At 37.4% G+C, this 15,000-nt stretch overlaps 1 protein-coding gene across 2 annotated transcripts in view; it reads right to left on the bottom strand.

The window, feature by feature from the left end:
• Positions 1-3,874, bottom strand: part of pdcd6 (programmed cell death 6) — a 21,276-nt gene extending 17,402 nt beyond the window's left edge. The window contains exon 1 of one of the 2 annotated variants that reach the window (XM_077554525.1): positions 3,624-3,874. In XM_077554525.1, coding sequence (XP_077410651.1) covers positions 3,624-3,706 — 83 coding nt within the window. In that variant the 5' untranslated portion in view covers positions 3,707-3,874. The remainder of the gene's footprint in view (positions 1-3,623) is intronic. The other variant, XM_077554526.1, reaches the window with a different exon arrangement.
• Between the last annotated feature and the right edge of the window lie 11,126 nt (positions 3,875-15,000).

Raw genomic sequence — 15,000 nt, 5'->3', positions numbered from 1 at the left:
CTTTGGTACAGTTGAAACTGCCACTGTCTCATGACCAAACATCACCTGAGTCATTACATGATTAAAACATCAACACAGCTTCTGGGACTCAAAGGCTGCCTGATCAAAATGTGACTCAGTTGTTCCTTAGCAACATGTCTACATAGAGCTTACCCAAAACATTCTGAATTCCAGCAGAGGCGGTAGGAGAGGAGTTAGGGAAACCTCTCGGCCCAGTGCATACTTGCCGGGCACTTTCCACTAGTAGGTGTGACAATTCTGTCTCCATGTCTACAAAATCTGTGGCTTTTTTTTAGTGTTGTTCCAAAACCATTTTTTCGATACCGATTCAGATACCCAGCTTTGCAGTATCGGCCAATGCCGATACCATACCGATACCTTAGTTGTTGTTTTTTCTCAACATGAAAAAGCTGTCCTGCTATTGGTTCAGAGCATTCAAGGACCAATAGGATATCTTAGCTCGGCATGCAGTGAACATGTCACACATCAGTGAATGTCTTGCAAGACACAAAATGCTGCATCCAAAATCCTATTTTAGCGTCAGGATCAATGGTGTCAGCATGATACTTAATAGTACTCACCAATACCACTGTTTTAATGCAGTATCAAGGCCTCTGCCGATACCAGTATCGGTATCGGGACAAAAGTAGCTTTTTTTCAATATAATCTACTCTGCTTGTGCACAAGGGGTTAGAAAGAAAAACCTTCCCCTTCACAAATAAAGCAAACATTGGTGTCCTTGGAAAGGAAAAGAAACCCTCAGAGCATTTCCATGAAGGAGTGCTTTGTGGAGGTGATGCCAAGTCTTGATTGGGGCTCGTTACCCAGCCTTGACCAAACAGTGACGAGCAAAGTCAAAGCCGTGACTGTGCCGTATAAGCTCTAGCCATTTTGTCATGTTCATTTTTAACCCCCTTCCCAAGGAGCACAAAATGGAAGGCATCATTAAGAAGCTCTTTGCCTGAAGCCATCTTGTAGTTCCACTGGAAAAGGAGTTGTATTTCAAAAGCAAGGTACAGTATTCTGGCCACATGCTTCATTCAACTTTTCCTATCAGGAACCAGTCAAGTTGGAATATGTATGACAGCTATTTTCCAAATAAACCACCTAAAAGTAACTAAATAAAGCATGGGAGGGACGCATAGAACTGATCATGTTCAGTACAGTGGCACATCCAAATTTACAGTAAATGCCCTGAAAATCATACACTCAACAATGGTTTGCAACTTTGCATTTTTCTTTGGCTTCTTTTACCACCACATGAAGGTACATAACCATATTAACTAGGGATGCACGATAAAATCAGTGGCCGATAATTATCGGCAATTATCCACCAATTTGACATCAAACTAATAAACCAGATAATTAAAAAATCAGTCGATAATAATAGACATGCCACATTGGTCCATCTATTGTGGTTGTGGCTCAAGTTGTGCCCAACTCCTCAAACCCTCCCCTCTCCTATGGTGGTGTTGCATATTTGTGACGTTATAATGTGCACGACCTTGTGTTCACAGAAGATGCATCATGGCGACATGGCAGCATTTTTAAAACATGACTGTTTTGTTTTGGCAAACTCAAAATGAGTTACTGGTTGTCTTTGAAGCAGAGATATCAATAAAATGCTGCTTCATGGTTCTTTACACAATGTTTCAATGTAATTGTACACGTTAGGACTTGAAAGTATATTTGTATTCAAGTTCATTTTGCAAACAATTATCAGCTTACTTATCGGTTATCGACATCGGCACTTCCTAAATTATTGGTTTATCGGTATCGGTTGAAAATAGCATTATCGTGCATCCCTAATATTAACAGAAATGGAACCTATTGCGCCGTTGGGAAAAGTACTTTGTGTCTCTGTCCTGGCTGCTCAGTACAGTATGGCCTCAGTTTACAGTTCCGTTACTATGGCTGAATGTTTTTGTCTTAACCAAAGTTATTTTAGTTAACTAAAACTAACTAGATAACTAAAACTAAAATTCAAAAAAAATATTAATTCAATACATGAGCCTTTGGGGTTGATTTTAAATTTGATTTAAGTATATTTTTTTCAATACTATATTAACCGAAATAAGGACGTTTCGCACAGAAGTTGACACTTGACAGTCTGACAATTAAAATGTTAAAAAAGTGTTCCACTTCAATATCCACATTCGTCCAGACTATGGCCCGCAATCCATTTTCAAGCGGTCTGTAGCATATACTAAAAAGGACATCTGCTATTAATAAATGTGTTTTATACAGAGCGCCTTTTTTTTTTATCTGCAAAGATGCAAATTGACTATATAACAATTAAACAAGTAACATTTCTCTCTTCACAAGCAAAAATTGTTCCTCCACTTCCTGCTCTGTGTCAAGGTCCAAACTGTGAAAGTATCACATAGTTTATCCCAAGTAGCTGCTTTAAAAATGGGCATCTTATGACAGATTGCTCCTGTTTTGGTTCTGAATGTAGATGGAATTCGGCTGCTGTTTAGTGCAGGGGCTGATATTTTCCTGTGGGTTACAGGTCTCGACAAACCCAAAACTTTGTAAAAATCATACACTATAAAAATATATATATTATATAGGCAACTGCTTCATTGACTGATTTTTGTTGGGCTTGATCAAATAAAAAATAAAATAATAATCAAAAACAGCTTGGCATCCTGTTATTTTTCTGTATGTGGCACTCATCTAAAGTAGTGTGTTTGTGTGGAAATTGACTGGTTGTTTATGACTCATTGGGCAGCATATCTGTGGAAATGCATAACAAATGCTTGAAATATTAGTGCAATGTCTCCAGATAACAAAACTCAATATGTGATAATAATTGATTTTTTCCAAAAAGTCAAACACCCGCATGGTGACTCATTTTGTGTGTGTGATAGAGGCCTCCCAACTCAACTAAGCTCTATTTACTCTGATCACGTGACTGAGGGAATTCCAGATATCCTCAGCCGTGAGAGGCAGTGGATGAAGAGGCTCACTCATGTGAGGATGACTGTGCTTTGTCGTGAAAGTCGCACTGTGTGACTTTCCATGACTCCATATGCATGCACACAGAGAGACATAGAGAGCAAAAAAATCAAGGTTTAAACCAGCCTGCTATTCTGAAGGGTGTTTGCACCACACATAAATAATTTGTGTGCCTTGCAAAGCCTGCAGCATTCCAATGAAACAAAGCAGTGCATCTGCAGTATTACATAAGACTATGGAGTAAAGCAACGTCTGCTTGCAACTTAACACAAACTATAGGCGATGAATATCTTGTGCCATATTTACACTTTATTATTACGCGTTATTTATTTATTTTAGCTATAACTGCTGTAAATTAAACACTCACTGTGAACTAAATCTTTTCTATATTACGAATTAATAACAGCCCTGTTAACTCATTTAATCAGGTGGTCCTAATACAATACAGCTCTGTGACGTCACTAAACTGTAGGGAAATGACCTTTGGAGTGACGTGAATGTGTTCCACGTACCGTGCCGTAGTAGCGTACTTCCAGGAAGACCCAAAGGGCCAAATGAATCGCGTCTAATGTCGTAGTAGCTCAAAATCAAAAAGACAAGGCGAGCTGTAGTGTCAAGTGCAAACGGCGGAGTCATGACAATCTGGCCTCTTCCGTACTCACCTCTGGAAGATATTCCACAGAAAACTCTGATCCGGAGGGTTGTTTATATGCGGAGGAGCTCTGTAAGGACTGTGATAAGCCATTTTTGAACGGGCTAAAAGGGAGACTGTATGTTCGACGAGCACGACTTCCAGGCGTGTAGCTTAGAACTCAGTCAGCCACCTCTACTCTTGTCATCTGTTCTCTCTCGGTTTAGACGTCAACTGGCAGTTTCCGTCCTGCCTCGTGCGTAGGGGTGCGGCCAATCATTCACTACTTCCAGAAGGGTAGTGTGACGTCATTTGTCTCTCTCTCTCTCTCTCTCTCTCTCTCTCTCTCTCTCTCTCTCTCTCTCTCTCTCTCTCTCTCTCTCTCTCTCTCTCTCTCTCGCTCGACGGGGTACAAATAGAAACAGTAAAGTTAATGTGGTTTTATACAGTACAACAGATTAAAGTAGGATATGGAAAAAACAAAGTAATCTTTTTTTCCTTTATTTGACATACATTTTATAACAATAGCTGTTATTCCAAATTAATGAAAGAACAAATTAGCGATCATAGCATAAAACAGCTACAAAAATACACAACATGCCAGGGGGGACTATATATATCACTCCAAAAAGCTTTGGACAATGGGTCAGTGAAAACAAAGTACCAGTAGTCGACTTTAACATACGGAAGTAGGCATGAGGTCACCACGTTCAGCAAAATTAATTAACAGCTCCTGTAATACTTTTACTTGGGTGTATTTTTTTAATTCATGTCATTTTCATATTTTGTGAGTTATTAGCAATCGAATGGAGTGTGTGACATGTTACCCCACCATCGGGTAAATTGTCTCACTATATGGGGTAACCAATAAAACAAGAACAAAATTATTTTTGTTCTCCTGTTACTTTACTTGAAAGTGAACATTGAAGTCAGCCAAAAATTATTATTTTTATTGATCTTGAAAATTTTTCATTGAACAAACGTTAAAATATTATGAAACATGCACTGGATTAAAGCCTTTGGGAGCTGCTGGCATGTAGGTCATAGCTCCCAATATCAAATGCCTATTTTGCCCAACTTCAAGTGAGAATTCGAGATTAAATTGAATTTAAAAAAAGAAAGCATTTCGGTTAATGAATGGATAGATGGATGGATGGATGGATGGATGGATGGATGGATGGATGGATGGATGGATGGATGGATGTCTGGTTCATCATGAACCTTAAAATCCTGAAATGTGGACATAGTGTAGTTCCAACAACTGTAAAATCAATTTTTAAACAATGAAACACAACCTGGAAAACTAATCTCCTCACTCGTCAGACTCATCATCCGAAAGGCAATTAATTCAGCCCTACATAAACCAAGTTACCAGAGGTGCATTTTTCAATTGGCCCATTCTTTGCATATATGACAACAAACCCCGGAATGAGTGAGGCATGTTGCCTCAAACTACCATGTTGGCTACTAACACTAGTGTAAAGTTATCTTAAAATAAATCAATGACTGAAGCATAACAAGATGTTAGAATCCCTCCTCTAACCAGTCCTCATCATTTACTGCTAGAATTTATCTATGTACAATGGCTGTTTCAAAATATATATATAGTTCAAATAGTTTACCGAGGGTTGTGCAAAATAGTTAACTGGCACTCGTGTCAGCTCACAATGTGTATTTTCAGGACACAACGCCAGACAATTTACAAACCCAATTCCCAAAAAGTTGGGACACTATACAAATTGTGAATAAAAACTGCAATTACAGTATATGGAAGTGCCAAATTTCAATATTTTGTTCAGAATATAACATAGATGACAGGTCAAAAAATTAAACTGAGAAAACGTATAATTTTAAGAGAAAAATATGTTGATTGTTAATTTCATGGTGCCAACAAATCTAAAAACATGTTGGGACAGTTAGCAATAAGAGGCTGGAAAAGTCAATTGCACTTACACGATTACACAAAAAAACAGCTGGGAGACCAGTTACCACTAATGAGGTCCATTGGCAACTTGATTGGAGTATAAAAGAGCATGTGTGTGCGCGTGTGCGTGTGCGTGTGCGTGTGCGTGTGCGTGTGCGGCGCAACCCACCGGAAATACACACGCAGCTGCCAGGCTTGCTTGAGATGCTAAGAAACGGCTTCTGTCAAAGGGCCGATAGGACTGTGAAATATGTAGTTTTGATACACACACATTGTATCATTCATTACATTTACACAACAAATTGACAAATAGTTTTGAAATCACAAGCCAAGAATAATAGTTTGTTCAATTACTGTTAAAGTTACTGTTTATTTTTATTTTTTTAATTTAAAATAAACAATTCTTAAAAAATCACAACAATTTGAAAATGTCAAGATTTTAGCAAGGTTCATTTAAATTGACACACATGATTTGCTTTTGTGGGCCACAAAAATTATGTGGCAGGTCCTTGAGTTTGACACCTGTGATCTACATTTGTAGATTAACACCTTAGCTGTTCACAATGGGAACTCCTGCAAGCTTCTGGCCAATAGTTTTCAGACTGGATTCTGGTTTGAATTTCCCACCTTCTCTCTGCGGATTTGACCTCATCTGCATGTTGTGTACGTGAAGAAGGGAAAATGCAGTTGGTGGCAGTAGCAATTCGAAATTAAATTTTCTGTGTTCAGTAGTTTTAAAAAAGTTAACATTGCCCTTTATTTATTTATATGCTAATGTTATACAACTGAAAATATAAAATGGAAATTTTAATTTCATGACTGTATTATTCCTGTTAAACAAACCATGTGGGTGATTTGCTGTTGCGAGGATTTTAGGACTGGTGTGAGTATAACCAGCTGCTCCAAATCAACGTAAAGAGTTGATCGATTTCCATAGGGAACCTTTCCTACACAAACCAGTGAACATCCAGAGCTCGGACATTGAGACAGTGGACTAATTTAAGTTAATCTAAACAACAAACCGGACTGGACAGAAGACAAATTCTCTGTGCAAGCAGCGCCGGAGTTGCCTCCCATTGTTGAGGCCACTGAAGTGCTTTGTTATAGCCCCAAGTCTTGCTCAGGACCTCTTATGGCACTGGTGTTGCCTTGACATTGTTTGATGCCATAGTGTGCTGGGGAGGAGGCATCACGGACAGACAAAATAGTCAAATGCCTATCCCTACGTACGTAGATATAACACTTGATGATAAATTAAAGGTGACATGAGTCTTGTTGCTGTTTAGCGTACAAAATTGGATATAGCCATGTATTATGGACTTGTCTAGGTTTATTTTATTTATTTCAACAGTAAAATCAGGTGAAACCACACAAACCATTCCAAATCAACCAAATAATCAGCAGCATGTCTACATAGTTTAGAATTCTGAAAAATATCATTATGACCATATGACTATAAAAAGAAGCCACACAATCTGTTGATGTGGTCTTAAATTCCATGGTGAAAGCATGCTGATTGGCAATCATAACGCTGTCAGCGCAGCACAGAGCATCCTCGGCATGTGATGGAAATGCTGATAGAATTCCATTTCATTCATTAAGAGAATCCAGCACAGCCTCCCAAAGCTGTCGCATACGATTGAACGTGGTTAATATACGCTCAGCACCCACGTTCGGTACACCTGCACAATACGTGTCAAATTGTCTGCAATACAAAGGCATTCATTCTTTGAAACTGTCCGTGAAGTGTGTTTATTATTGTAATATTATTATTTTTGCATTGTTTTATTTTTGCACTGCATCATCATACTTTGAAGTTTAGACTGTGGTACGGTATAACCCTTAAAAACGTTCAAAAAAAAAAATTACAAAAAAGAGAGAAAAAACTGAGGCACTCAAAGATGTTCGAAGTAAAAGGCCTTTATTGTCACATGGCCGGTTAATTAACAAATTGCTAACGCGTTTCAGCCTTGGTAGGCCTGTGTCACGGCAAGCTGAAAAAGGCTGTCATACAACTAATTATATAGGAGTTAGTCACATGTTCACAGCGGGCTGGGCACACAGTCAGCTGTGTATATTATACAGTATATATATTTCTGTATTCCAGACTAACCACTGGGCAACCACCCGAAAAAGGTTAGTGGAAAAAAGTGATAATAAAGTTTTCGCTGTTTTAAAGCAATTATCATTTGGGACTTAATTCCAAATTAAAATGCTTAATCTAGCATGTTTGATTCGACTGGCGCCCCTCTTTTCTCATGTAATGTACTATTCCATCTTCAGACAGCAAATGAATTGTTGGGGAAGCAGTTATCAAAACAAACGTCTTTGCACCAGGAAAATGAAGCTGATTTATCTTAGTGGAGCAGAGAAGGGTAGACACCAAAAAATGAGAACGTAAGTCATATTAACTTTTTAGTTATTTCTATATATACAACTACTGTAATAATCTGCTCCATGTTTAGTGTGGTACACATGTCACGAAGCAGCACCTCTTGTCTCTTGTCACCCTTTTAATAGGTCGACTGATTACATGTATGCAGACACCTGTGATGCTTCTTTGAGGACACACCTTGGTTGAACATGTCCCTCAAATTATTTTCAAATTTTCTAGAAGGACCATCATTTTTGTCCAGCCCTGAATCATGAGTCTTGCATACATGCATGCATGCATACATACATGTCCAATCCGATAAAAGGACAGTTAAATTTTAAAATGGAACGATTCGGTTCGGTTTGATTCAGTAGAATTGCGATTCGGTTCGATTCGTTTCGATTTGGTGCAACGATTATTTGATTACGTGACAACTAGTGAAGACATTTAACATTTTCAATTTGATGTTTTACTGTTTTTGAATTTACTTATAGGCATATCAATGTGATATAATCATGAGTGTTTAAAAGAATACAGTGGGATGGTGATTTGGTGGACTTTATTTGATCTTCGTACCCTCAATGCTGTTGGAGGGGGAAACTGCATGATGTTGTCAGAGTCTCTTGTCATTAGAGACTGAAGGTCTGGGGTCAGATTTTGATTACTTCTGTTCCCCCAATCAAGAAGGGGAACTGTATAAAGATGTCTGTTTACCATCAACCTTACACCTTTGTTCAATCTAGGAGATGACATGTCTGTCCTTTGTTCAATCAAGAGCCGGGAGGAGGATCCTTTTATCCTTTGGTTATAAATGAGTGGATGTTCTGTAAATTGTCACACTCTTGGGGGGTCTACGTCGCATTCAGACGTGGATGTCCTAACGGTGTCTTTAGAGGCTTCTAAATAAATTCTTGCAAGAAAACTTCTTCATCAGATCCTGAATACAATTATTTGGACACGCAAAGATTACACTTAATATAGTAGGTAATAATTCCTTCACTAGTCAAATGCCAAATTCATTTATAATTATTTTGATACTCCATTGAATATCTTGTTCAATTTAAAATTATCTAAATCTCATAATTTGCACATTTGCAAACATCTGCTTTTCTTTTAGGAAAACAGTGATCAACATTTTTGCATATGTAATGCTCCGACATGTTACAGACCAAATTAGTAAGTACAGGTATCAGTCTTTTAAAATGCTATTTTAACATGCATCTGCCAAATTTTAGGGACGTCTGGGAGCCGTCCCTTTAGGTAGGGGTACTGTCATGTTTGGGTTCTGTTTTTCCTTGGGTGTCTCCCTTGGTCTTGTTAAGTGTAATCCTGCCCTTCCTCGTGTCAACCAATCAGTGCCCTCAGCCACTTGTGTCTTGCCCCAAGTGTGTTTTGTTGTGTCATTAGAGTGTGTGCATTTAGTCTCCTGTCTCCGCTGTGTCTGTTCATTGTCATTTCCCTCCCGTCATGCTACCAGTTTTTGCCTTGTTGTCCTCCCCACGTTTTGTTTTCTCTTGCCATTTGGAGTTCGCTTTTGTTTTGTAGTAATTAAAGTCATTTTTTGTACATCACCTTTGCCTCCTTGTTCTGCTTCCCTGCAACTGGGTCCTCCACCAAACTTTGCCTTAGTGACAGAATTTTGTGATTGGACGATGATACCTCAAGGAGTGTATTGACACATTACACAAACTGTATTGACACTGTGTTGGTCATTCAATAGTGACCTCTGCTGTAGATCTAAAATCGCAAAAATTGCAGATAAACAAAATGAAAATAAGATGGTAAAACGTGCATGCTGTAAACCTTAATATTAGCTTATGAATTTATATTTATAAAATAAATGTAATAAATTTTATTTATTCACTTGCTAGTCTTTTACTTAAAATATGATCCCATCTTTGTATAATTTCAGTTGGTCCATTTGCTTGCTGAGTTAAGTTGTTTATTAGATGCTCATATGAGTTGGCTTGTAAAATATAGCAAATTTGTATGTAATAAAATAATATTAATATAATAAATAAAATAAAATAAATAATAAAAGTTCAAATGTTTAACTTCTTTATGGGATTTTGTTAAAAGTTTTAAACCATATGTAATAACACACTAAAAACTGATTCTGTCATACATTTTTATTGAAAAACAAAAGTTTCTTGGACACCAGTTCCCCTGCCTTAGAGAACACTCGTTCACAGGGAACAGAGAAAGCTGGCGTGCATAAATATTTAAGTGCCAGTTGATAAAGGTGTGGATACTTTCTTTGATCAAAATGATTCCAGACTTGTGAAAAATTTCTAGAACGATCCATGAGTGGAAGCAAACAAAAATCCAACTGGCACAGGTACAGGTAAATTTACAGCAACAGCAAACAGTTTAATCTCCATCCAACAAACACGCAACATGTTGATACAGTTTGTCTACCTACAATATAATAATATTGTAATAATAATAATACAATTTGGCGCGGCACATCCAAACGACACCCTTCCTGTTTCGGTCACGTGATTTTTTATTAAAGCGATACACGCGCCGATACGGGGTTTCACACTTGCGCACACTTGTCATTAGAGTGTGTGTATTCAGTCTCCTGTCTCCCCTCTCTGTTTCGGTTCATTGTCATTTCCCTCCCGTCATGCTACCAGTTTTTGCCTCTTTGTCCTCTCCACGTTTTGTCTTATTTTGCCATTTGGAGTTAGCTTTTGTTTTGTAGTAATTAAGTCATTTTTTGTACGTCACCTTTGCCTCCTTGCCCTGCTTCCCTGCGACTGGGTCCTCCAAACTTTGCCTTCTTGACAACTTGTAAGTATTGATGGGCGAGTACCAGGTATCTGTGCCAATACCAGCCTCATTTTAAGGTTCTTTAATGTTTAGGCAATGTTGTTATTTAAACACTTGTTTGAGTATGATTTTTATTCAATATTTTTCAATACATTTGAATGTAATCTTAACACTTTTATTTTCCTAAATTCAAACAGTGTTAATGTTTTTTGCAGTGGACTACAATAATAAATACTAGTTTATTTTAGGAATAAATACTCTACCTCATTTTTAAGAACACTCAGCTCCACTGTGTTATTGTATTATGATGGTGGTACAGTGACATTTTTATTTATTTATTTTTGTGTCTGTATACAGGTAGTTACCCCTATATTTTCCTTATGCAATTTTAGTATTATACATATAGTAACAATAACGTTTTGTCATGACTACTTCATTGCAACTGTAATACCATTCATATGACAATTATGTTACGTAAATCAGTGCTGAGTTTATATGGTGAACTATGTTTACTCAACTAAACGGGTTCCAAAACAGTTCATGACCACGTACCTGTTGATGTTCTACCTTTTGTGCTCGTCCTCCCTCCACGAACCTGGCTGACTTACCGCTCGTAAAGCGTCTGATTATCCTTCTTTTACACACTTTAGTTAAAAAATAGTTTGTGTTCCTCATCGTGTCAAAGCCAGGGGACGCTGCCAAGCCATTAAGGTTCGCGTCCTGTCAACTTTCGAGCGAGCCCAGGGGGTAATTCAGTGCTGCTCAAAAGTTTTTGAACCTCTTGAGCAATTTGGATTTTCCAATTGTTTCAACCTGATCTTGTTGTTCAATCTGAACCATTAACATTTTTATATGAAATAAGAGGTGTAGGTTTAGCATTTCAATGCATTGTTCTTTTTTTTATAAACCATTTGTGTAGTCAAAACTAAATTAAAAAGAGTTTTTGGTCAATTCCTGTGGGTGTAAAAGTGAGTGAACCCTGAGCTGCATTGCTTAAAACAAGCAGTCAAGTAGCTAAACTAACCACAGTAATGGACCAATGAAATGAGAGAGGTTTAGCGAATAAATTTTTCATCACTGACTGAAAAACCACGTCCCTTTAGTCTTACCCATGCGAACCCATTCAGGTCAGTCATGCTGAGGAAGAGAAAGCTCAGGGGACCTCAGGCTATAAAGTCATCTAAAAAAAATGAGCTTCATCATTCCACTGTGAAGCAGATCACCTGCAACTAGAGAACAGTGAAAATTACTACAATCCAGCCTAGAAGTGGATGACCTTCTAAAATATCAGCAAGACCCACAAGGCAAATGATAATTAATTCAGGTAAAAAGCCAACTCGAACATCACATCAAGGGATTTGCAGACCTCTTTTGCTGCATCTGGGACACGTGCATGCTTCAACAATCGGAAGAAAAGTCAATCAACAAGGTTTTTATGGAAGGCTTGCTAGGTAGAAGCCTCTGCTCACAAAAAAGATCAAAGCTGCCCATCTCAACTTTGCCAGCCAGTACCTAGACAACACTGAAGCGTTTTGAAAGTCCCTTCTGTGGACAGATGAGTCCAAAATTGAACTGTTTGGTCACAACTAAAACAGTCATGTTTGGTGAAAACTCAACACTGCATACCAGCAAAATAACCTTCACCCTAGAATGAAGCATGGGGGTGAAAATGTTCAATTCTGGGCTGGCTTTTCATCCTCAGAACTTGGACAACTCCACATAATCCAGGGAATCATAAATTCAGAGGAATATTGGGAAATCCTAGAACATAACCTGAAGCCCTTCTTTGTGAAGTTACAGCCTGGTAGAAGATGGATCATGCAACATGACAATAATCCAAAGCATTCCAGCAATGCAAACAAGGAATGGCTGAAGAACAACAAGATTCATGTTCTGGATGTGTCCAGTCAAAATCCTGACTTAAATTATTTCAAAATACTGCGGCGGGACCTGAAGCGGGCAGTTTATGCTAGACACCCAACCAACCTTACTCAACTGCATTTTCAAGGAGTAGTGGCAAAATTTCCCCCAAAGTAGATGTGAAAGACTGATAAATCACTAAAGAAAGTGTTTGGATGAAGTCCTCATTTCAAAAGGAGGTGCAATGTCTGATTAAGTGAGAGGTTCACATACTTTTGCACCCATGAAATCTTAGTTTTTCTTAAATCAACAACTTTTGTTCAAGAATGAATGACAATATTATCATTCTTTTTGTTCAAGTCCATTATTTTCAATGTCAGCATTGTAGATTGGGGTATGACTAAACATTTAATAAGGTCCTTTTAATATTTTATTTAAAAAAAATCTGACCATGCCTGCAGGGTTCACAAATGTTTGAGGAGCACTGCATATATATACAGTATGTATATATATATATATATATATATAATTAGTGCTGTCAAAGTTAAAGCGTTAATTGATAAATTAATCACAAAAAAATATCGCATTAATCATGAATTAACCCAGATTAATTGCACTATTTTGATCATAGTCATAATTTCATGCATTAAAAGTAAAGTATTTAATGAATGTTTGCGTATCACATTTAGAATATTTGTTCATTGTATTGCTGATAAAACTGTTACAAAAATACATCCTATTATTATTAGCGACCATGCACCAGTCTCCCTTTCCCTACAAGTTGATTATACCTTTAAACCACCACCGACATGGCGGTTTAACATCTCACTGCTAAACGACTCAGAGTTTGACAAAATTATAAGAAAAGAATGGGCAGACTTTTTGGAAATAAATGACTCTCCAGACCTATCGCCATCTCTTTTCTGGGAAACTGGGAAAGCAGTAATTAGAGGTAAAATTATATCATATTCATCTTATAAAAAGAAACAGGATCAAAAATCAGAAAAAGACTTGGAAGATAAAATTAAACAACTGACGGATGAGTACGCAATAAACCCAAATAACCAAATATGGACTGACTTACAAAATACAAAAATACAGTTAGACGATATGCTAACTAAAAAGACAGAATTTATAATACAACAATTGAGATATAACAACTTTGAATATAATAACAAATCAGGCAAATTTCTTGCAAACCAACTTCAACGCAATCGGGAAAAGTCTCTTATAACGGCGATTAAAGGGACAACTGGTGAATGCACACAATCACCAGAAGAAATTAATCACATTTTTTATAACTATTATCGTAACCTATACTTAGAAACTAACAAGCCTAACCCTGAGCATATTGAGGCATTCCTCAGTAGCTTAAACATACCTCAGTTAACTACTGAATATAAAGACATGTTAGATGCGCCACTTACTATAAACGAGTTGTACAGTGCTCTAGATAGTATGCCTAATGGCAAAGCACCTGGCCCGGATGGTTATCCGGCTATATTTTTTAAGCACTTCTGGTTAATGCTTGCTCCACTATTCTTAAGAGTAGTAACAGAAATTAAAACTAAGGGTTACATACGCCCACACATGAATACAGCAGCAATTAAACTTTTATTAAAGCCAGAAAAAGACCCCACCCTTCCATCAAGTTACCGTCCGATTTCACTAATTAATACTGATATTAAAATTATCACTAAGGCTTTCACATCTAGACTAGAAACAGTAATCTCGACAATTATTCATAGCGACCAAACAGGCTTTATTAAAGATCGGCACTCTACTAATAATATTAGGAGACTCTTTAACCTTATTAGCATGTCACAGCGGCATGATAAAAAGGCAGTTATTATATCATTGGATGCAGAAAAAGCTTTCGACAAAGTTAACTGGTCCTTCCTCTTTGCTGTTTTAAATAAATTTGGCTTTGGGAAATCATTTATCCACTGGGTATCAATATTATATGATTCTCCAAAAGCTACAGTTACTACTAATGGGATTATATCTCAGAGCTTTACTTTACAGAGAGGCACAAGACAGGGATGCCCACTATCCCCTTTATTATTTGCAATATTTATTGAGCCACTTGCATTAGCCATACGCCAGGAAAGAAGGATTCAAGGAATTCACTCTGGGGTAACAGAACATAAAATTAATCTATATGCCGATGACATCTTACTTTATTTAGAAAAGCCGGCTACTTCGCTAGGGGAAGTATTTAATTTAATAACTAAATTCTCACAGTTATCAGATTATTCTATTAACTGGACAAAATCAACACTTCTACCTATTACAGAAAATTCATGGAACCCTGCAAGCCAGGACCCACACTACTCATTTCCTATAGGTAATTTAAAATACTTAGGCATAAAAATCTCACCTAAATTAACTGATTTAATTCATTTAAACTTTTCTCCACTTCTGGATAACATTTATAGTGACTTGGAGCGCTGGAATAATCTTCCTATTTCTCTA

This window comes from Vanacampus margaritifer, chromosome 20 (assembly GCF_051991255.1).
Source record: "Vanacampus margaritifer isolate UIUO_Vmar chromosome 20, RoL_Vmar_1.0, whole genome shotgun sequence".
Classification (NCBI taxonomy): Eukaryota; Metazoa; Chordata; class Actinopteri; order Syngnathiformes; family Syngnathidae; genus Vanacampus; species Vanacampus margaritifer.
Note: the sequence above shows the minus strand (reverse complement) of the source record. Positions and strands in the feature narration are given on the sequence as shown.